At 35.2% G+C, this 22,221-nt stretch overlaps 5 protein-coding genes and 1 long non-coding RNA gene across 9 annotated transcripts; all 6 read left to right on the top strand.

Moving 5' to 3' along the window:
- Positions 1-687: 687 nt before the first annotated feature.
- Positions 688-981, top strand: LOC130725721 (HMG1/2-like protein). Its single transcript, XM_057576925.1, has one exon. It carries the CDS (start codon positions 688-690, stop codon positions 979-981), a length of 294 nt encoding a protein of 97 aa, XP_057432908.1.
- Positions 982-2,873: 1,892 nt separating this feature from the next.
- LOC130725720 (L-ascorbate oxidase homolog) lies at positions 2,874-5,295 on the top strand. The gene is made up of 7 exons (XM_057576924.1): positions 2,874-3,029; positions 3,178-3,287; positions 3,503-3,879; positions 3,971-4,313; positions 4,400-4,765; positions 4,860-4,938; positions 5,080-5,295. Exons 1-7 carry the CDS (start codon positions 2,874-2,876, stop codon positions 5,293-5,295), a joined length of 1,647 nt encoding a protein of 548 aa, XP_057432907.1.
- Positions 5,296-11,061: 5,766 nt separating this feature from the next.
- LOC130726309 (probable transcription factor KAN4) lies at positions 11,062-14,197 on the top strand. The gene is made up of 6 exons (XM_057577551.1): positions 11,062-11,354; positions 11,638-11,714; positions 11,874-11,910; positions 13,264-13,384; positions 13,557-13,692; positions 13,847-14,197. Exons 1-6 carry the CDS (start codon positions 11,117-11,119, stop codon positions 14,060-14,062), a joined length of 825 nt encoding a protein of 274 aa, XP_057433534.1. The 5' UTR covers positions 11,062-11,116; the 3' UTR covers positions 14,063-14,197.
- Positions 14,198-14,595: 398 nt separating this feature from the next.
- On the top strand, positions 14,596-17,585 carry LOC130724426 (uncharacterized). 4 transcript variants are annotated; one of them, XR_009014502.1, is made up of 4 exons: positions 14,596-14,742; positions 15,007-16,009; positions 16,098-16,784; positions 17,252-17,585. It is a non-coding gene; the product is annotated as an uncharacterized LOC130724426 (long non-coding RNA). The 4 variants fall into 4 exon arrangements; XR_009014501.1 differs by having other exon boundaries at positions 15,007-15,561; positions 15,667-16,009; positions 16,098-17,574; XR_009014503.1 differs by having other exon boundaries at positions 15,007-15,699; positions 15,859-16,009; positions 16,098-17,574.
- A 3,243-nt stretch (positions 17,586-20,828) lies between these two features.
- Positions 20,829-21,447, top strand: LOC130725719 (glycine-rich cell wall structural protein 1.8-like). Its single transcript, XM_057576923.1, has 2 exons — positions 20,829-21,203; positions 21,328-21,447. Exons 1-2 carry the CDS (start codon positions 20,829-20,831, stop codon positions 21,445-21,447), a joined length of 495 nt encoding a protein of 164 aa, XP_057432906.1.
- A 7-nt stretch (positions 21,448-21,454) lies between these two features.
- Positions 21,455-22,216, top strand: LOC130725718 (glycine-rich cell wall structural protein 1-like). Its single transcript, XM_057576922.1, has one exon. It carries the CDS (start codon positions 21,455-21,457, stop codon positions 22,214-22,216), a length of 762 nt encoding a protein of 253 aa, XP_057432905.1.
- Positions 22,217-22,221: the final 5 nt, after the last annotated feature.

The raw sequence follows: 22,221 nt of genomic DNA, 5'->3' as shown, positions 1-22,221 counted from the left end.
GTGATTGATATAATAATCAATTCATTACAATTATAAATAAATTATAAACTATTTTATACATCGAAAAATAACTAAATAGAAGATATAATCTAATTCATATTTTTTATTAAAATAATGGTGACCGTGCATCGCACGGGTAACTACCTAGTATCTAACATTTACCTATAAAAAAATGTTTTTTTTTTTTTTTCTTTTGAGACAAATCTTCGTGCTGATTGTTCCCTGTAGAGGCAGCATCACTATCATCATCAGCTTTCACGACCTTCGATCTGTAGAGTATGCTACAAGGAGAACTTCATGGCAAACATGGTGTTCATAGGGTCTCGCATCAAGATTGTTAGCTTGTAGAGATTTTTATTCGAAAAGACTTTCCTCTGGCTCAAGTCCTTACCTCCTAAAACAATTTAGACTTTTTTTCTATTCCATGAATCTATTTCCTTTTCTTATTCAAACTCGAACAAACAATAAAAAAGGTAGATATATTATGGTCTTTGATTCCTGGCCCAATTTTTGAACGGATTCCTGGCCCATTGTATTTTTATAATTTTGACAAAAAAAAAATCATTAATTTATAACTTATATAAATTTATCAATATCCTATATTTAGCGTCCCATACCACTTGCTCTTTCTCTCTTCCTCCCAAACCCTAACCCCAAAACCTTATTCCCTCTCATCCTCTTCGGTCAATGGAAGGTGGAAAGTCCAGGACCGAACCTAACAGAGCTGATCCCAGCAGGTTTTCTGCCTCTGTGTTCTTCGTTTTCTTGGAGGAATTTAGGAAACAGTTCCACAAGGATCATCCTGATGTCGACAAAGCTGGCTCTGCTAAAGCTGGTTCTTCTAAATGGAAGACTATGTCTGATGCTGAGAAAGCGCCTTATGCCGCCGAAGCAGCGAGACGAAAGGCAGCTTATTATGAGAATCATGTTACAGAGAAACTAAACACTCTCAATCCGTTTCCTACAGAAGAATCTGATTAGGATGAAGACGTACGATGAGGATGATGAGGAGTAGACAAATCTAGTTAATTATCTTTGCATCAATGTAATTGGTTATCATTCCAAAAAACTAAGCCTAAGTATACTTTTCAATATTTCTTCATGTTAAATTCAAGTTCTTAGTTCTTGTGTGGTTGGTTATCTTTTAATGTTCTAGAATTTCACCAGAATAAATTTAACTTTGTGTTTAATTCGAATCAAACACTAACATGTGTTTCTTTCAAGTGACGTTTGATTCCTTTTAAGTATGGTTTCATGTTTAATTTGATTATGATGTTTTTAAAGTCTTTAGATATGAAATTATTATCCAACTCAAATTGAAACATTCATTGAGAGGAAAAACTATATATTTTTCAATCATCCAAGCTCCAATTCCATAAGATATCTTGAGGATTATTTCTACAAAATTATTATATAAATCTCATCCGTGCACGCATGTAATTGGCTAGACTCGGCGTTTTTTTAGACCATTTATCTCATGTTACTTGAGAGACATGTTTAGAGAGATGAATTATTGTGAATGCTTCGACTAAATTTAGTTTAGAATTGTTTCCGATTTTTTACGTTTTTCCTAAGTTTTGCTAGTTCAGTTCTTCTGATCGTCTTTAGCACTCTTAATTCATGGAAAAAAAATATAAAGCTAGATATCATATAAATTTTAAGTAAACTAAACCTCTAATAAATCTTAATTAATTAGTGTATCATAAATGGTAGGTTGTCTCGGGTTTTTTAAGCATTTGGTATAATGTTCGATCTCAAGTAGTGCATATGAAGAGCTATTAAATATAATCTCAAGTTTAATGTTCGATTCCAGGTGTTGTTATTTTGGCTTGAAGCATGTGGACATGCTTGTGGAGTTGTGGTTGGGTTTATTTGGTAGGGATCTTTGTGGTTGGGTTATTGTTTGACTAGACGATCCATGATTTTTAGAGGCTTTTGGGGTTTTAGGCATTTTATTCTTGTTGGGGTTTTGTACTTTTCAATCTTTTTCAAGATTGTATTTTTATTAATATTTATATTTTGCTCTAAAAAAATGAAAACTATTAAATAAATCTTAATCTGTTTTATCTTTGTTTAAAAAAATAGTTTTATCTTGAAAAGATTTAAATTCCCTTAAACTAACTATCTTATTTTTTGAATATTCTGATGTATCGAAAAAAAAACTATCTTATTTTTTTTTTTGAACTACTATCTTAGCAAGTCGTTTATCAAAACAGAATTAAAAAAAAAGAAAATATCCCAATATCTATCATCAAATATATAAATAAATATTTTTTTGAAATGCAAATATATAAATAAATAAGATACAAATAATCTTAAACTATCTTTTCTAACTGCTTCCTTCATTGGCGGGGTTCAAGGGTCATCAGACCCTTATTGTCACTTTTTTTTTATTACAAACCCTTATTGTCACTATTGCAAATAAAATAAAAATTAATTTTTTAATCAAATATAAGTTTTAAAGTTAATTAATTAATTTTATTTAAATTATAACTCAAATATTCGAATATTTTCATTTTAGTAATTTGAAGTACGTAAGTATTTTAATTTCAGTCGAATTTCTGCATATTGTATATCCACATAATTTTTTTAAAGTAATCATTAATTTCAGTCACCTTTAATCCTATGAAAGTTCAAAATTAATATCAATCATTTTAATCATTATCTTTTTTTAAAGTAATCATTTAATCATTATCTATAAAAAAAATCTTGCAATTCAGTTAGGATTCATCAACTTACTTAGCAAACCATGTTATAAATATGCATTGCCTCCTTATTCTATCTTTTGTGATCACTCATTACTCGCTACATCGCTAACAAAGTAACAAGAATAACAGAGACTGAGAACTTGGGGAGAAGAAAGCGTATTCACAATGAGACCACCATGCAAAGCTGCAGTTTCTTCTCTGATTCTGCTTCTTGCAATAGCATTCCTTTGCACTACTGGCGTCAACTCCGAAGACCCCTATAGGTTCTTCAACTGGAAGATCACCTATGGTGACATCAACCCTCTTGGTGTCAAACAACAGGTTCTTGTCTCTTGTCCTTCAACCTCTTAATGCATCTTTTACTTTCTTTTATTCATATATATATGGCTGGTATAACAAACTGATCATAATTAGTATTTGAATGTATGAGTTCAATGTGGTTCTTACTTTTTGTTTTTCAATTTTGCAGGGGATCTTGATTAATGGAAAATTCCCAGGGCCTCACATAAACGCTGTTACTAATGATAACTTGATCATCCGTGTGCATAACCAACTCACAGAACCATTCCTCATATCATGGTATATCAGCTATGATCTTATTACTGTTTTGTTCATTAAATATTTGAAGCTGCTTTTGTAAATTTCAATCTTTTTATTGTTAATCTAATCCATTATTTTAACTGCAAAAGATTTCTGTCCAGACTACACACACCAAGATTTCATGAACATAATTCAAGAAAATGATATAATTTACTGGAATTTAATGGTCTTAACTCTTAACAAATGTCCTGCAGGAATGGCTTAATGCACAGGAGAAACTCATGGCAGGATGGAGTTTCTGGCACAAACTGTGCAATCCCACCTGGGAAGAACTTCACTTATGTCCTCCACGTGAAGGACCAAATTGGTAGCTTTTTCTATTTCCCATCTCTTGGAATGCAAAAAGCTGCAGGAGGATATGGAAGCATCACAATCCGAAGCCGCCCCAGAATTCCTGTTCCTTTCCCTCCTCCTGCAGAGGACTTCTCCATTCTTGCTGGTGATTGGTTCAACACAAGCCATCATAGACTGGAGAGAATCCTGGAGAATGGTCATAATCTTCCCTTCCCTCAAGGACTTATAATCAATGGGCATGGCAAGAATGGACAAACCATTTTCACAGTTGATCAAGGTTTGTTGCCAGAACCATTAAGATTTATGTCTTGTAAATTGTTCTGATGAATGTCTTTCACTCACTGTATCATTTTTTCACTCATGTGCAGATAAGACTTACAGATTCAGGATATCAAATGTTGGGCTAACAACATCCATCAACTTCAGAATCCAAGGGCACAAGATGAAACTTGTGGAGGTAGAAGGATCACACACTCTCCAGAACACCTATTCTTTCCTGGACATTCATCCTGGACAATCCTACTCTGTGCTTGTCACAGCTGATCAACCTGCCAATGATTACTACATTGTTGCCTCCACAAGGTTCACCAGAAAAATACTCACAACAACTGGAACTCTTCACTACAGCAATTCAATCAAGAGGGTGTCTGGTCCCATTCCACAAGGACCTATTGATATGACTTCATCTCTTTTACAAGCTAGGACTATCAGGTACTCTTTCTTAACCTTTTCTTCTATTTGTGGCTTTTTATCAAACAGCTTGTCCTCATGTTTTGTATCTGTGATCATTGAACCAGATTGAACCTAACAGCAAGTGGACCTAGACCAAACCCTCAGGGATCTTATCACTACGGTTCAATCAAACCCACTAGAACCATCATGCTGGAAAATTCTGCTCCCATTATCAATGGCAAGCAGAGGTATGCAGTAAACAGTGTTTCATATGAAGCACCAGATACTCCATTGAAACTAGCTGATTACTACAACATCTCTGGAGTTTTCTCCCTTGGAAGCATTCCTAGTAAACCCACAGGGGACAAAGCTCACATCCAAACCTCTGTCATGGGGGCTAATCACCATGAATTTGTGGAGATTGTGTTCCAGAATTGGGAGAACTCTATGCAATCATGGCATGTAGATGGCTACAATTTCTTTGTTGTAGGGTAAGCTTGTACTACCAATTATGAGAACTAATTAACAAGCCTTTCCATGTTAATTTTAATTAACTATAATGTTTTACTCTTGTGGAACTGTTAGGTATGGTATTGGACAGTGGACACCTGCAAGCAGAAGATCCTACAATCTGAAAGGTGCTGTTTATAGATGCACCACCCAGGTATATGACAAAATGTCCAATTTGGTTGATTAAAGTTAAATAAACCACATATGATATTATACAACATATTATGAGGGATGTAGATAGTTGTTGCTGTTTTTTCAACAAATAACACAAATTGATTTTGTTGATTGAACATAGGTGTATCCAAGGTCATGGACTGCAATCTACATGGCACTGGACAATGTGGGAATGTGGAACATAAGGTCTGAGAATTGGGCAAGGCAATTTTTGGGGCAGCAATTCTATTTTAGGGTGTATACACCTTCCAAGTCATGGAGAGATGAATACCCAATCCCAAAGAATGCACTTATTTGTGGAAAGGCGGGAGGACATCACAGAAGACTTCTTTCTTAGTAGATTCGAAGATGCATATTACATTTAACACATATTGACATAGTTAGGAATTTTTTACTACTTTTACGATACATAGACGTCTAGAGCCATACTTTTTTCATAAGGCAATGTAATGTACAAATACGAACTATGGAATGATGTACTCTTTTTCCTTCACTAGGTTTTTATTCCATTGGGTTTTGTCTAGTAAGGTTTTAACTCTTAAGAGATGGTCATCCTAGAGTGTTATGAATGTTTGGATATCCATCTCGGCTAAGAGTTATGGATACTTATTCAACACTCCTAACCTACTATTATAAATACAAGGGAAGTTGCACGTAACAGAGCATCCTCATCACACTATTTCTCTATCTCTTGCTCATCTCTTCTCCTCTCTTATTTACTTGCTTACTCTTTTATTCATAACAATTTCATTATTTTTCCATTTTAAATTTTGTATTCTCATTTCATCAATAATATCAAACAAATTTTTATCATGCCTTATGTAAATGTGACCTCATTAGTGTAACACCCCACTTTTCGTGATTATGTTATTTATTATTTTATTTTAATTATTATGTTATATGGTAATTTGATAATTTATGTGATTTAATTTGATGATTATGTGATTTAATTAGATGATAAGGTCATTAAGTTATTTTATTAAATAATTATGTGATATAGATAAATAAGGGTTTTAGGTTTTAAGTAAGTAGTTGGGAGTGAGGCCCATTGTAAGATTATTTAAGGGTTATGAGAGAATTAAAAAGAGAGAAATCAGAAAATTAGGATTAGAGAAGCAGCAGAACAGAGGAACACGTGAAAGGTGAAGGAGAGGAGAAAAGGTGGAGAAAACCTAGAATTTGATCTTCAAGAAGAAAAGGGTCAAGGAGGCTTTGTACCAGTGTCATAGAAGGTAAGGGTTTGAATTTACCTTGTATAATTGTAGAATAACAGAGGTTGAGTTTAACATGAAGGAACCCCCATCTTCTTTGAAAATTCAGAACTGAGAGACTGTGTTGAGTGTTAACATGTGGTGAGCAAAATTGATTTTGAGCGAAATTGAGGTTCTGGGAAAAATTGGGTTCTGTTCTATTCTGCTCGCAGACACCCTAACAGCATGTGCTGTAGAGAGCATAACTCTCTCTACAGAATTCCGAATTGGGTGAAACCAATTTTATATGAAAGCTAACGTATAAGGCTATGTTTGGTAAAATTTTCATAATTTTTGGACTGCTCATTTAGTACCAGGATTATATGCAAGTTTGCTATGTTTCTGCTTATTTCTGGGATTGATTCTGAAACTGATTCTAGTAATTGATATGAGACATTTGATGATTTTGTGTTGCTATTTTGTCAGTAGAATAGTGAATGATTTGATAATTGTATTGAAGTGTTATTTTGTGCAATTTTGGTGTGATTTCCGTTATGGAATTTGGTGAGAAAATATGTTATATATTTGGGGCTGGAGTGGTCTCAAATTGCATGTTTTAATTTATGAGTTTTTGCACGAAATACACTTCATTTAGTCAAGAGGCAACGTGTCGGTTTTCATCGGAAAACTGAGGTTTGTCCCAGAACTGGAGTGGTTCTAGAAGTCTGGCGTGGACTTCATTGGTGGTTAACTGTCTGGAGTGGACGCGGTGATACCGCTAAGGTTAACAATTGATACCACATGCATACATTAGAGTCTCACACACTAAGTTTCACGTTTTCAGTGGTTTTATGTGTTTGGTGATTTGTTGGTGAATTGTTTTGCTGTTGTGGTAAAGTCGAATTATTATTCTTCTTTAAGCTTATAATTTCCCGAATCATTAATAAGAATTGTGAAACTGTCTTGAGAGAAAATATTATAATCACTCAGATTTTAAAGACAATGTGAAGAGTTTATAAAGCAGGATCTGAATTGTTTACTTGCTCTTTGTTATGCTATATTTTATACAATGTAAGTTCTTACCCTTCTGTTGGAATGATGTTCTATGCGACATCGCTCAGGTACTGGAGGTAGAGATGTGGCTCATGAGGAGTAGCTTCGGAGAGTCTTAGCTTATGTTATTATTATTATTATTATTATTATTATTATTATTATTATTATTATTATTATTATAAAATAAGTGTCTTGCTCTGTAATGTAACACTAGGTAGATATTTTACGTTACTTTTACACTTTTGTTGAGAGGATTTTATAACCTCTCCTTATGGAAGTTGTTGAATATTTTTCTAAATTATGACGATGTCGTACAATTGATGGCCGAAGTGCTTATGAAATTCAGTTCTGAGTATGATGAATTTTATTGGAATATCATGGAAGATAAACTTATTTAAATAAGTGATTTTATGCATCTTAGGATTATATGGCTGGTTTAGAAATTTTATTGGCAGAAATAATTCATTCTTGGAAAAGCATATGAACTTATAAATTTTCAAACACAATCAGTGTTAATTTTAATGAGTTTTCGTGAAGAAGTGTAATACTCCCTTAGATATGTTTCTAACTCTGATAAATGTTTTTAAATAAAACAATGGGGGAAAAGGGGGTGTTACAATTAGCAACTATCAAATCTAAGTGTCAATAACCTTCACCAAATCATTAATAAATTATCATTTTTCTTATAGACACTCACTTAACGTTCTTAACATTACTAGATGTGTTCCACAATAGCCGGCAAAAGTTTACTTTAGCAAAAATAATCAACCAACATTATAATTGATTACGTGTTAATGAAATTAACCAAACGAAATGATGCAATCATGAAAGTTTGAGGCGAACAAATATGAGTTGGCGGTCGACCTGAATCTACCCACCAAAATGCGAGTTGGTTAAGTGGACTCACTACTAAAATTTAAGTCCAATATCTCAAACTCTCAATCCAACCCAACCCATAAAAAAGATGGGCCAAACTATCTAACGAATCAAGCCTATTTTACCACCCTATCTCCATGCTATGAATTCATTCCTTAATTCTTCACTGTCTCCCTTTTTAAATGAGTAATGATATATACACACTTCACTTTTTCTTCCATCTCATTTTCACTCATTTTTCTTCCTATCTCTCTTTCTCGATTTCCTGTCACATCACAAATCATATCACTTATTTTTTTCATGTTTTTCTTCTTTACATGAGGTGGAAGTGAAAATGGATGGTTTTTTTTTAGGTTATGCCTTTTAAATTTAATCCGAGTGAGTCAAGACAATTAACAGCACCGTCCCTATATCTCCTACATATATGCGTTTGCGTTTCCACAACCTCGTGCGTGTGTCTCCTCTAGTTTTATGAGTTCAAACCAGTTTGGCCGTGTCTGCAGAAACTTCCATAATGCACTGAATTATGCCACCATTACTACATCCATTCCTCACCAACGGTAACTTCATCAAGAGGTGTAAGCCTTAGAGCAAACCCCGACATGCGAACTATGAGTGCGTGTCCTCATCTCATTGGCTGTTGAAGGATCATGGTCTTGAATGTGCGTAGTATCTGGCCTCAATGTAAGGAGCTTTCGGTTCGTGCGGAGGAATGAAGAAACAAATTTATTTGCTTTTGTAATAATGCGTTTTGGTTTGGTTTTAGTGAAAGCATATAACCGTAGCTATCTTGTTGCTTTCTTCACTACATTCAATATTTGCTCATCTCATCCTTTCTTTGTACATACTCATGCACCATATACCTGCCTCTTGAGTTCATATCTAATTTTCTATCCCACTTTTCTACATTTCCCCCCAATTTTTTCCAGTCTACCTTTCACTTTCACATATTAATCAATATCATCACTTTTCAATCCTGTACTTAGTTTTTGGGAATTGCTTCATTACCCTGTACAATATCATCACATATATTAAAATGGGAGTATTAAGTACATTTCAGTTTGTTATTTAAAATAGTATAACTAAAGTGCAAATTATAAAAATTTATCACAGAATATAATTACATGGTTTCATCAGGACAAAGAAGTACTTGATTCCTTAATTTTTAATGGGCATTGAAAAATGACATTAATTTTATGGTAGATGATGATGCAGGCTGTAATTAATTTGACTTGGAATTTATTTTCTCAGTTATGGGCACTAATGACCCTCATTAAACATACATATGTTGACTCATTAATTATTATTGAATGAATTTAAATAGTGTAGTAAAAAAAATCAATATATCTGTGGGCTTTCTTTTTACTGATATTTCCCTCAGCAAGCTGTCGTGTGATATCTAAGATCAGATTAAGTGGATACATTTAAATTCATTCAATAGTTAGGCTAAATGCATATATAAAAAGTCAACATTAAAAATTTAGGTTCCCACTAGGGTGGGCAACCTTTATTTTTGGTCCACCCATGGACCATGGGTATTTAAGTAATTTATTATAGATAAATAATAAAAATTAAATCATAAACATTTCATCCCTCCAATCAGATCTAACCCATATCTTTTTTAAAAAAAAAAAAAAACCCAGATCTAGATCCTTCTGAGTTTCCATCTCAATCTTCTTCCTCTGAATTGAATTTGTGAAATTGGCTAAACAACGTCCAATGCTACCAACCAAAACCAACCTATCTCTACTCTAGCATCTTCTTGTTCTTCCTTTCTCGCCAATTTTCTTCCTCCTCTGTTGAAGAAAATGGAACCCAACCCCAACGATTTCCCAATTTTCAGCCCCCTTTTGCACAAGCAAGATCCCCAAACCTACCCACCTCCACCCAGAAACCACCACCTTCCTCATCTCAACCACCCCAAAGTGCTACCCTCACTCACCAACTTTTCACCGACCTCAACATCACCCACACCAGGTCGTTGATCCCAAACTTCTGTTTCCACCGGCGGCGTGTTCGAGCTGCATTTGGGAATCATGCCGGAGCTACGCCGGAATCTCACCGAACGGCCGTGAAGAAACTGGGAGCAGAGATGTAAGAGGAGAGCTTTGGGTCTTTGAGCATGACGGAGTCACAAATTTGGGATTTTGGGTCTGAAGAAGATAAAGTGATGAAGATGAAGAAGTTCTTGCACCATCACTGTTCCTCCTCCAACCAATTTTTGTTTTGGTACAGGAAATCTGAGATTTGAATTGATTTGATGAAATCTGGAAATCTTGAATTTGTTGGAATCTGGAGAAGTTTGTGAATTTGATTGAATCTGAAATCTTAGAATTTTTTTTTTAAATAATAAAAGAAAGTATATTACACTTCTACCCTTTTATTATGCTTTCAATCCTAACCATTCATCTATAGAATATTCTTTGATTCCAAGATCTAACGGTTTTAAAGAGTGGACCACCGGTGGACCAAAAATAAAGGTTGCCCACCCTAGTGGGAACCAAAAATTTACTTAGAAATTAAATTGTCAACTAAACTAAATGCATATATAAAAAGTCAAGCTATCTATTAATTAGGCTAGAATTTATTGCTCTTAAATTATAATGTATTTACAATAACAATTAAGAATGTAGCTGATTCTTTTTCCTTAAGAGACAAAGAATGTCTGGAAAAGACCCAAGGAATGTCTAAAGAAAATGATATCTCTCTGCACAAAGACCTCAGTGATGGAACATCCCCTTCACCTTTTAACCTTTCATTTTCACCCAATCATCAACACATTGTTGAACAAATTTTGATTTCTCAGTTTCCGTGTCTCGAATTTTCCTTTTATCCATCGAAACTCCCTAAGACTAAATTGACCTTTGGGGTAATAAAAGCTGCACAAAAGGACAAGCCTTTGTAGTACTACAGAGTCTCACTTAGTATTTATTCTCTTTTGTAATTTCTTCATAGAATCATAGTCACCACTCACCACCCTCTTCCCCTCCCCTTCCTCTGCCATAACTCACTCACCTCAAAGAGAAAAACAGAACTCAAATGAATGCTCAAGCTGAGTACTCTTTCAAACTGTCCCCAACTCAAACTGGGTCTTCTTCTTCCACTTCTTCTCTTGTTAGCAGTGTGGTTGATAACCCTTCTCATCAGCTTCCTGAGATAAGCCTGAAAACACCAATGGTTAGGCCTTATGTTCGATCAAAAATGCCTCGCCTTCGTTGGACTCCAGATCTCCACCGTTGCTTCGTGCATGCAGTTCAAAGGCTAGGAGGAGAAGACAGTAAGATCATATACATTATTAACAATATTTATTCCTTTACTTTTAATTTAATTTATCTTGTCTTCACAAAAACCTTGGTTTTCAATTTCTATGTTCCATTCGTACCAACATTTTTTATGTTGTTATATGACATGTTTTGAGAAGCTTAATTCACTTCATCCAATTTCATTTTGAAACCCATAAACTAGTCTAAGAAGCTTCTCCCCGGATTTGATTTTGACTCCAGATTTCATTGTTGAAAAAATTTCAAACATACACTTTCTATTTTCTTTTGGATTTACAGGGGCCACACCAAAGTTGATTTTGCAGATAATGAATGTAAAGGGGCTTACTATATCTCATGTTAAAAGTCACCTTCAGGTACTTTCTTCTCCATAATTAACCTCTTAATTGCTTTTTCCTTCTATCATTAATTTCTGTTTTTGTTAAGAACAGAACAACAATTATTGAAAAATTAAAAATCTTTCATGATTCATAGCTAGCTAGTTTCAAGTTTTAAATTAAAATTCAATTTGGCAGATGTACAGGAGCATGAAGCAGGAGCAGTTGAGTCAAGGTATATATTAAATGAGTTTTGACTCTTTTACCCTCATTTTTCTCTTCTATACTTCATTTTAATCTTCACATTTCTCTCTTATTTTTCTATCATTTCATCGGTCATATATTTTAGTCTTTTTTTCTCTTACTTGATAGTATAAGTGTAGCAAGCCAGTGTGAATAAAAAAATTATTGATATTAACTGAAATGTACTGTCCCTTCTGAGTTAGAAATTAATTATACGCATGTTAGGTGCTACGGAAACACATGAGTGCATCATCTAAATGGAAGAAATAGGTAGGTGTAGAGGACATTAGACATTTTGTTTGGTACAATAGAGGAAATTAGATCTGTAAACACTGAAAAGAAGCCAAATACTGTGACATGTATGCCAAGAAAATTGAGGAATTAACCACAGATAGCTCACGTCACCGTAACCGGTTGATTCCCTTCTACGTCACCAAGAAAACCATAGTCAAATATTCTTCCAGATCTTATTCCTAGAATATGACGTCGTTTAATGTGTTGGACTACTACTCCAAGTTTCATCATCATCAATTCACACAATAGTACTCCTTTCTTTTTTTATTTTATAGTTACGGTCACGAGTTTCTCTCAAGATTATAGATCATATTAACTGAATAAATTCCCCTTAACAAATCATTTTCTATATACATATACATCACCAAAAAATCAAATTCTAAATTAGATATTTAAAATTTTCAATTGTGTTCTAGTTGTGATGATTGTTGGTATACAATACAATTAATACCATAAAGTAGCAGTTGAATTCAATATATATGTACACACCGACACACGCACATTGATGAACATTGGTAAACATGAGTTCAAAAAAAAAAAAATGAACATTGGTAAACATGGCAGAACGTTTCATTTTACAAAACTGAATAGTTTTATGAAATTAAACAATTTAATTTTAAAAATATAACATTATCTCCAAGATCATGTTTTTCAAATTTTACATCATCCCTTTTTTTGAAATTTACATCATTTAAACATTGGTAAATATATGTACCAGGAAAAATTGATAAATTAATGTGTAATATGAAAGTTAATTTATACTCTTAAAATAAAATATATAATGACGTATTGTAAGTAATTTTCTAAAATTTATCTGCGGAAACCTTTATTCGATCTAATGATTGAATTTCTTTTTGATACATCAAAAAGATAAATTGCATCCGTCAGAAATTGATTCATGAACTTTCTCTTACTCAACCCATATGTCCACAGCTCCTACCACTTGAGCTATCCTATGAGACTCTAATGATTGAATTTGAATAGATATAAGTTTGTTGTTTTAAAAATTTCTTAAATCATCTAATATTTTGTGTTAATTAATTTTTAACAGCAGCAAGGAAGAAGGATATGGCACCTGCAGATTTCTCCTTCCGACAGAATCCTCTTCACCTGAGGACTAGTGGAGCTCCTCAACGTACGGAAGAGCATTCCAGCACACAACCTCATCAAAGGTATTTTTATTTAATTTCTTTTTTCTTTTTTGACTCATATAATTTTATTTTTTCTTTGAAATTTTAGAGCTGTAAAATTTTAGATCTCTTTAACATGTACTCCCGAAAGTAAACATGTTATATTATGTTTTATAAAACATAAAGAGGTTAAGTCTTGTTCTCTTATGGGCAGGAGTCCTTATGAGAAGGAATCTTACCATGGAAACCAAGGGAGTGAACCAATTATAATTTGTAAAGGCGATGAACAGAAGAAGACGCACTCGTACATCAGCTTTGAGGATCTTTTCAGAAGCCACACCACTGTCCAGGTATAATCCCATATTCCCATTCCTCTCATGTCTTATTGTCTTATTCACCTAGCTAGGTCCTAGTGGCACATAATAATGAAAGAAAAATTTATCAGAAAATTATAGATAGTTGCTTAAACTTGAAAACAAGTCCTTGTGTGATATTGTTTTTCAGGAGAGCACAAATCCTCCCGAAATGGTGTCACTAGGAGGTGCCTGTTACAAAAGCAACCAACAAAGATTCGAAGATGTAAACAAGATAGGAGAGAGAGCGGATGAAGACAGACTTTCCCTGTCATTGAACTCAAGAGGTTTTCATCCATTATTCTCCAACCGGAGCGATCCAAGTCCAGACAAAAATGATGTCTCTCTTGAGCTCACGCTCGCTTAGAATCATGCATATACATAAGAATCAAGCCTTGTCTCATTCCTAGCTATAATTAACTTCAATACAAAATGTGAATGACCTTTGAAGAATTGTAATATTAGCCCCAATTCAGTTCAGTTTACTTTGTATGTGCCCAACATCGCAAGTAACAATGTGCTAAGAACACAATATTAATTTTGTCCAAATCACTCTAAACAAGTTTTGGGTTAAATGATTTTGGATGAGGTGACCCAATAATATTTAGACACTTGTTTTAATAAATTACACTTCATTTAAGTATGTTTATATATATATATATATTTATTTTTTTCACAATAATTTTTCTACCAAGGTTTTTTTGCACAAGAGAGAAAAGAGTGAGATGAGAGGGGGGACAATAATTAGTATTTTGCACAATAATTAGTATTTTTTTTTGTCAATATAAAAAAATTAAATTTGTATTTACATAAAAATAATGGAGAGTGGGCAGGCCTTTAGGCTAAGCCCAGCCCACTTCTTTTGTAGTTTGTAGGCTGTGTGGGTTAAAGACTTTAGGCTTAATGGCCCCTTAATAGTAGGCTGTGTGGGTTGGGGTCAGGAGATGGCGTCTAGAGGACCAACCCTCGTGACCCCCGAAGGTCGTCGTCTCCCCCTGAAGGTCTGGTTCACCCCTTCCTAGGATAAGCAATCACGCATCATAAGAGGTAGGAATAACTCAGTTTACTGCTCTTTTGAGTCATGGATGAAGGGCATTGATCTCAAATTTTAATCATAGATATCCTCTTGTTGAGTAGTTAGCTATGCAGCCTATAATCTATATCACCTTAATTATTTTGTGAAATTCACTAAGTTGAATCATTCTTAGATTAGGATTGCTCTTTTGAGTCATGTGTGTGGAACTTGGTCTGTTGTATTAATTCATTAGAACTATGTTTGAGATGCATTACTAATTTGTTATTTGCAACCAGGATTTTGATTTGAAATGGGCCCCATACTGAACAAGTATCTCAAACTGTTGAGCTTCGGAAGAAAAGGCTAACATCAACAGCTGATTGCTGGAAGTATTTCACTAAGATATTTGTGTGAGTAAAGATGCATATAATCCTTTGACTATCATCTTGAAAATTAATTTTGGGCCACCTTTCCACATGAAGATCTCAATTCTTTTACCACCAACTACATATTCTTGTTCATACCCATTACAACTTGCCTTTTCCTTTCCATCTTTACCCACACCTATATAAGTGAAATTCTTCCAACAATCAGCAGTTGTTGTCTTAGCAAGAGTTGCTGGACCCCAAGATAAAGAAGACTCCTGCTGGTCGAGGAACTCTAAGACCATTTTTCAAAGTGTCTACAAATGATCTCAAAAGGTTTATGATGATGCTAAATTTTTATCCATGAGACCACATTCCGAAAAACCTTTAATTTTCTCCCTGTCCTCTGAACTGTCTATTCTCTATCACTTACTCTCACCATATTCACCACATCAGAAAATTCACTCACCAATCTTCAATTGAGAGGTAGGCCTTGACTTCTGTTTGCTTAGGACATTGTGGGCAGAACATAACTTCTGGTCAAATTTTATTTTAATTTGCTTCTATTTTAATTATATCATCATGTGGCAGGTGTCTGTCATTGATCTTCTAAAAGCTCATAAGGTAAACTATTTAGGTTCATGGTATTTTCTTTCTCTATATTGTTTTATTCTTGAATGTTTGTGCTATGAAGGACTAAAACTAAAACTCTGCTATTTTTATAGTCATTTTGTTCTCACCCAATCTGGTTGTCATTTACACGTATTTCATTTTGTTTGTTAGTGGATTGATTCATGGTTTGTGTGGCATTTTGTTCATATGTCACAAATATGCCTCCATTAGGGTAATTAAGAACAAATCACTTGTTGATGACCATTAATCACTTGCTGTTATTGAGAATGGAACTGAAGCATTTGAGATTATGATTAGAAAGGTATTTCTTTGGGGTAGAATTCAGTTATTATATTACATAACTATCATATCTTCTATATCTGGCCTTATGTACTCCCACCCCTATGCAGGCTTATAAACCAAGGAAGAGTAGCAGTTGTGTATTATATTACGGGAGCTATTGAATGCAATAATATGGTAGCTTTGTCAGTTCTCATAAATTGCAGCAATCTTTCAGGATTGAATTGAGAGGGAGAAATTTCACCTGCAAGAAGGGGCCTTAGAAGTTTTCGGTGAACAATGATAAATACAATGTGTTCTCTTCTTAGCTAAGCTATTCTCTTCTTTTACTTTCTGCATAGTCTGCCCCTTCTTTATCATATAGAGTTACTGATTTACTTTATATCTAATTTTATTTTTAATCAATCAAAATTGATTAGACTATAGGAAGTTCTTCTCAAAATTACTTAAACAATTTCAGATGCATACTTTTGAAAACCATTTTGGCTTTATAAGTTTAGAAGTTTCTGAATCTTTTGAAATAATCTCCTGGAATTTAAAGAATTTTGAAAACTTTGTCATCCGATAAATTACCAAATACCAGTGTAACTTATTCTGTTCAGAAGGTTGATGTCAATCATTCTTTATAGTTTATACTTCAAAAGGATTTGCCTTGTTATTAAGTACTAACCCCTAATCGAACCTCCTGAGCATCTAGTTTTGAACGGATAAGTGGTATACATTGCTGGACCCTCCAGCAGCTGGAGAGGATCCAAATCCGTTTTGAACTTGAGAAGACATCCAATTTGTGATTTCAGGTTTGCCAAGTTTTAATTTCAAGGATTACAATTCAACCCTTTTAATTGGTATTGATTAATTTCAGTATATATCCACTTTTAAGGATATTTCACTTAAAATAATCAATTTAATCATAGCAAATATAAATTATATTTTGATGATATTCTAACTTAAAAGGCATAATGTATGAATTTTGATCCTCTCATGTGATATGACATTGTCATGTTAAATTAGATCATTTATTTTAAGCACACTCCTTTAGAGTCCTAACTGAAACTAGTAATTTGAGGCACACAAATTACATGAGGCAACGGCAAAATTTAAACCCCCCAACTTCTAAGTTTCTGTGTATATATTTGCATTGTAATATGCATGTATTATTCATTCCATGCCTCTAAGCCCCTTTTGATATAGCATTGTCCTTAGTAGTCATGATTTCTAAGTTGCTTTTCCTTGCTTTTCTTACTGCAACTACCTGCCTTGCCAGTGGTGCGAGGAAGCTTGGCGAATTTGGTGAAGATATGTCATTTCTTCACCATACACATGCCTATGGTGATGGTAGTGGTGGTGGTGGTGGCCTCGGTGGGAATGGAGGCGGTGCGGCTGGTGGTGTGGGCGGCAGTGGAGGATATGGTGGTAGCGGATCTGGTTTCGCAGGTGGAGTTGGAGGTGGGTATAGTCCTGGAAATGGCAATGGAGGGTTTGGTAGTGGAGGGGGTGGAAGTGGCGGTGGTACAGGTGGGGGTTACGGTGGTGGAAATGGAGGACTTGGGGGTGGGGGTGGAGGAGGAGGTGGTGGAATTGGAAGTGGAAATGGTGGAGGGTATAGCGGAGGAATCGGGGGTGGTTATGGCGGTGGAAATGGAGGATTTAATGGTGGAGGTGGAGGTGGGGGTGGGGGTGGGATGGGAAGTGGAAATGGTGGAGGGTATAACGGAGGGATCGGAGGTGGTTTTGGCGGTGGAAATGGAGGATTTAATGGTGGAGGTGGAGGTGGAATAGGTGGGGGCATTGTTGGAGTTGGAGAATTGGTCCACCAGCTACGACCTCTACACTGACTTTAAATTTTACTACTTACCTTTATTTTTGCATTCAAGACGCGCACAATGTTTTGGTGTAGTGATTTCACCATTTTGATTATGTAGGGCTGATGTTAGTATCAATGGAGAAATAAGCATGCTCTATTGTTAGCATGTTGAAAGAATAACACAAAGTAATGATTTACTACATGTTTGATACACTTTTAATTCTCTCATATTCACCTATTTCTCTTAAAGTTACTTAAAGCGGTTTTTTTCTATATTTTATTATGTCATAATTAATTTAAAATTTAAAATGGTGAGATATGATTGTATGCACATGTAAAATTCTTTATATTGTTAGTTGTACATACACGTTAAATTTTATAAACTTTTTGCGAAAATGAAAGATATATATAAATTTATAGAGTTGAGAAACATTTCCTCTCGACATGCATACAGTAACTATACCCATAATTTGATGATTAAATTAGTATATATGAAAGTATATATTATAATTTGATGACTAAAATCAAGAAATAATTTTGCTCTAGCAGAGACTATAGTCTACTTTGAGATTATTATAAACGCTTAGAATTAATTAGAGGGATTGTCTAAATAACCCATGATAAAAATTGGGTTAAATCACTCATTATTTAAGTGTATCAATCATATTATAACATGTGTTTTTATATTATCCACCTTACTTAATTAAACTCTTTTATTTTACATTTTCATAATATTTAATTTATTAAATAATTTAATTGTAAAATAAACCTATAATTTTTTATAATAGCTTAGGACTCCTTTTGAAAAAAACCCAACAAATCCCTAATTCCTAATTTCTTCCAAGCTCTTCTTCTTTGTACGTTTCTCTCGTGCAATAGATTAGAGGCGAGGTCCGTACTTTTTCTTCCCATATCAGTTTATATTGTTCCTTGTTGGTATAGTTAGGGGACGAGATGGTAGAAGATTATGGAATGGTTTTTTTTGAAAGATGATTTTTCACCTCTCATTCTCAACAAAAAAAAATGGGATGATTGACACCTAATTATAGCAACTACACAGAAAACTAATCAAAAGACAAACCAACACCAAGGAAAGAAATGCGATATGAACGAATCAAACAGTGAAATGTGAGAATACTCAAGACATTATTGTAGGGTCAATTTTATGGAACATGCTATATACGCAGAATTATATACAATAGCAAGGTTCTTGAACATTTGAAAGTAGTGTTATATGACTGCATTATTCGAACATAACTATTTAAGTTTATGGCACAATTTGGGGCTTTATTATCTTAGTGATAAGCTGCAACGGGTAGAAAAGAGAGAAGTGTATAAAGAAGATGAGGTTGGAAGAAAATGGGAATTAGGGTTCTCTGCGTTTCTTTTTTCTTAGAAAATGAGTTATATACTTATATGCTATTATATAAAATGATAGGTTTATTTTGCAATTAATATAAATCGATCAAGAAGTGGGAGTAGTTAGCTTTACCAAATACTCAATTATATCTTAATAATAATTCAATTAATGTTTATTTATAATTTGAAAATGACAAAAAAATTCAAAGAATAATGATCTCTTTGCCATAATGTGGGGAAGATTTTTGGAAGATTTTGCATCTTCCAAAGTTCTAAACAATATGCAAGTCACTCTTTTCTTGATTTGATGAATCACTTTAATTAGGGACTATAGAGAAATGTACCCCTTATTATATATTCCAAACATCAAACATCAGAAGCACCTGCTGACCTTAAAATTGGAAACATCAGAATAATCGAGCTCACCAAACATAAGTTAACAATAGATTTCGCTCCTCTAAAATGAATCATCACAACCATTAATAATGAATACTTATTTTAAAAAGTTAGTAAAATAATTTAATCAATAGTTATGATGATTTACTTTATCATATAAAACGACATTTTTCACTTTAGAGGGACATATATGACTCATTAACGGTAGATGAATATTTGTTTTTTCCTATTAAGAGTTATGCAATTTCTTTGGTATCCAACTAAAATTGGGGCAATTTTATATATTTTTGCTTTAATTTGTCATGCTTTAATTTATTCCATAATAGACTTTTATAATTTGTTATTTAATCATTTGTTTTCTAAATAATGTAATGAAGGGTTCCAAATCCTCCCTAACACACACTCTGTGCCAAAAAGACAAATCTCATTTACCAAAACACCATCTATACTTTCAAGAGTTTAATTTCTATGCATCGACGGTGTAAAGTTTTTTTACACCGTCAACCAATCAGATTTTAAGGATGTGAGAAAATTTATCTTTTTATTTAATTTCATTAATTGACGTGACACATCATTGAAATTTTATTGGTTGACGGTGTAAAAAAACTTTACACCGTCGCTGCATCATTCTTTTTCTCTACTTTTATATTGATCACATGGCACCCATATCGCTGCCTTGCGGTTCATTTTGCTTATGTGCCTGCAGCCAGTTAATTAATTGACCTCCATTAACTAATTTGCCTATTAATTAGAGGTAGTGATTAGATTTAGAAGCCAATTTTGGATCGAAATATCAAGTCACGATACGAATCAAATACATGAGCAAATTTAAAATTCACTAAATATTAAATAAGCAAACAAATTTCTTTCTTCCCATTTGATATTAGGAGATGATGCTTTATCACCTACTCCACTACATATAAGTATTAATCAATGATATTGTAATCATAATGCTGTCTAACTGGAGATTCATCACATTATTACCCTAAAACTCAACATGTTAGCAAGCATAGAGACCTAGCTATATGGTCTTGAATTTCTATATATTAGCGTGAGATATTTATTTTAGAATTGGGATAGAATTTTCTAATATTTTGAGTCGGCCATGGTTGACCAAGTAAGAAAATGATTGGACATTTCTTCACATGGCTGTTCAATTCTATTGACACTTGTCTCAAAAATTGATTAAAGTATAAGTACGTAGTTCCCTATATAAGGAGACCATTACCACCAAGAAACATTAAGCAAGTAAGTTGTTTAGTCAACACTGCTTAAAAAAGTGATGGGTGCTACTACTGCTAAGTTTATGAGCTTGGCTCTGCTTATGTGTGCTTTGATGAGTGGTATTGGTCACGGGAGGATTGTGGATGACAATGTTGATGATCATTGTTCATATAGAAGTTGGAGGGGATGTGGGAGTTTCTTTGGAAAAGGTGGTCAAGATTACAAGAGTCAAGAAGGCAATGTAGCAGTCTCTAAAGAAGGGGGCACAGGAGTTGGTGGACTCGGCGGTGGTTCCGGACATGGTGAGGGTTATGGTGAAGGTAGTGGTGATGGTGCAGGAGGTGGTGGTGGAGGAGGAGGAGGTGAAGGAGGGGGTGGAGGCATTGGTGAAAATGGTGTAGGTTTTGGTCGTGGTAGTGGTTTTGGTGCTGGGGTAGGCATTGGAGGAGGAGGAGGAGGAGGAGGAGGAGGAGGCGGTGGTGGTGGTTTTGGCAGTGGTACTATAGATAGTGAAGGGATGGGTCATGGTAGTGGTTTTGGTGATGGATTTGGAGTAGGTGGGGGCAATGGAGGACATGGTGGTGGGGGAGGAGGAGGAGGAGGAGTGGGGAGTGGAGGTGGACATAGCAATGGAGGGAAAGGTCATGGAAGCGGTTTTGGTGCAGGTGGAGGAATGAGTGGGGCATGGGAGGAGGTGGGGGTGGGGGTGGGGGTGAGGGTGGAGGCGAAGGTGGAGGAGCTGGAAATGGAGGGCAAGGTCACGGTAGTGGTTTTGGTGCAGGTGGAGGAATGGGTGGCGAAGGAGAAGGAGGAGGTGGTGGTGGTGGTGGAGGTGAAGGCGGAGGAGCTAGTGTTGGAGGGCAAGGTCATGGTAGTGGTTTTGGTGCAGGTGTAGGTTTAGGGGTAGTTGGCATGGGAGGGGGAGGAGGTGGAGGTGGAGGCGGAGGTGGCGGTGGTGGAGGTGGGGAGGGAGAAAGAGGAGGCAATGGAGGACAAGGTTATGGTAGTGGTTTTGGTGCCGGTATAGGTGGTGTGGGGGCAGGAGGAGGATCAGGAGGAGGGGGTGGAGGTGGAGAAGGTGGAAGTCAAGATCAAGGTCATGGGAGTGGGAGTGGGAGCGGTTTTGGTGGAGGTACAGGTAATGGTGGAATGGGAGGAGGAGGAGGTGGTGGTGGAGGAGGAGGAGGAGGTAGTGGAAGTGGAGGGTATGGTCATGGTAGTGGGTTCGGTGCTGGCATGGGCATTGGTGGAATGGGAGGAGGAGGCGGGGGTGGTGGTGGTGAAGGAGGAGGAGGAGGCCATGGGAATGGTAAAGGAAGTGGTTTTGGAGTCGTTGGGGGTAATAATGGCATGGGGGTTGGATTTGGCATGGGAATGGGTATGGGATTTGGTATTGGAAGTAGGGGAGTAGATATCACCGGTCAACCAAATGCAAATAATCCTTAGATGAA

The sequence above is a fragment of the Lotus japonicus genome, chromosome 6 (genome assembly GCF_012489685.1).
Source record: "Lotus japonicus ecotype B-129 chromosome 6, LjGifu_v1.2".
NCBI lineage: Eukaryota > Viridiplantae > Streptophyta > Magnoliopsida > Fabales > Fabaceae > Lotus > Lotus japonicus.
This window is presented reverse-complemented; position numbering and strand designations above follow the sequence as displayed.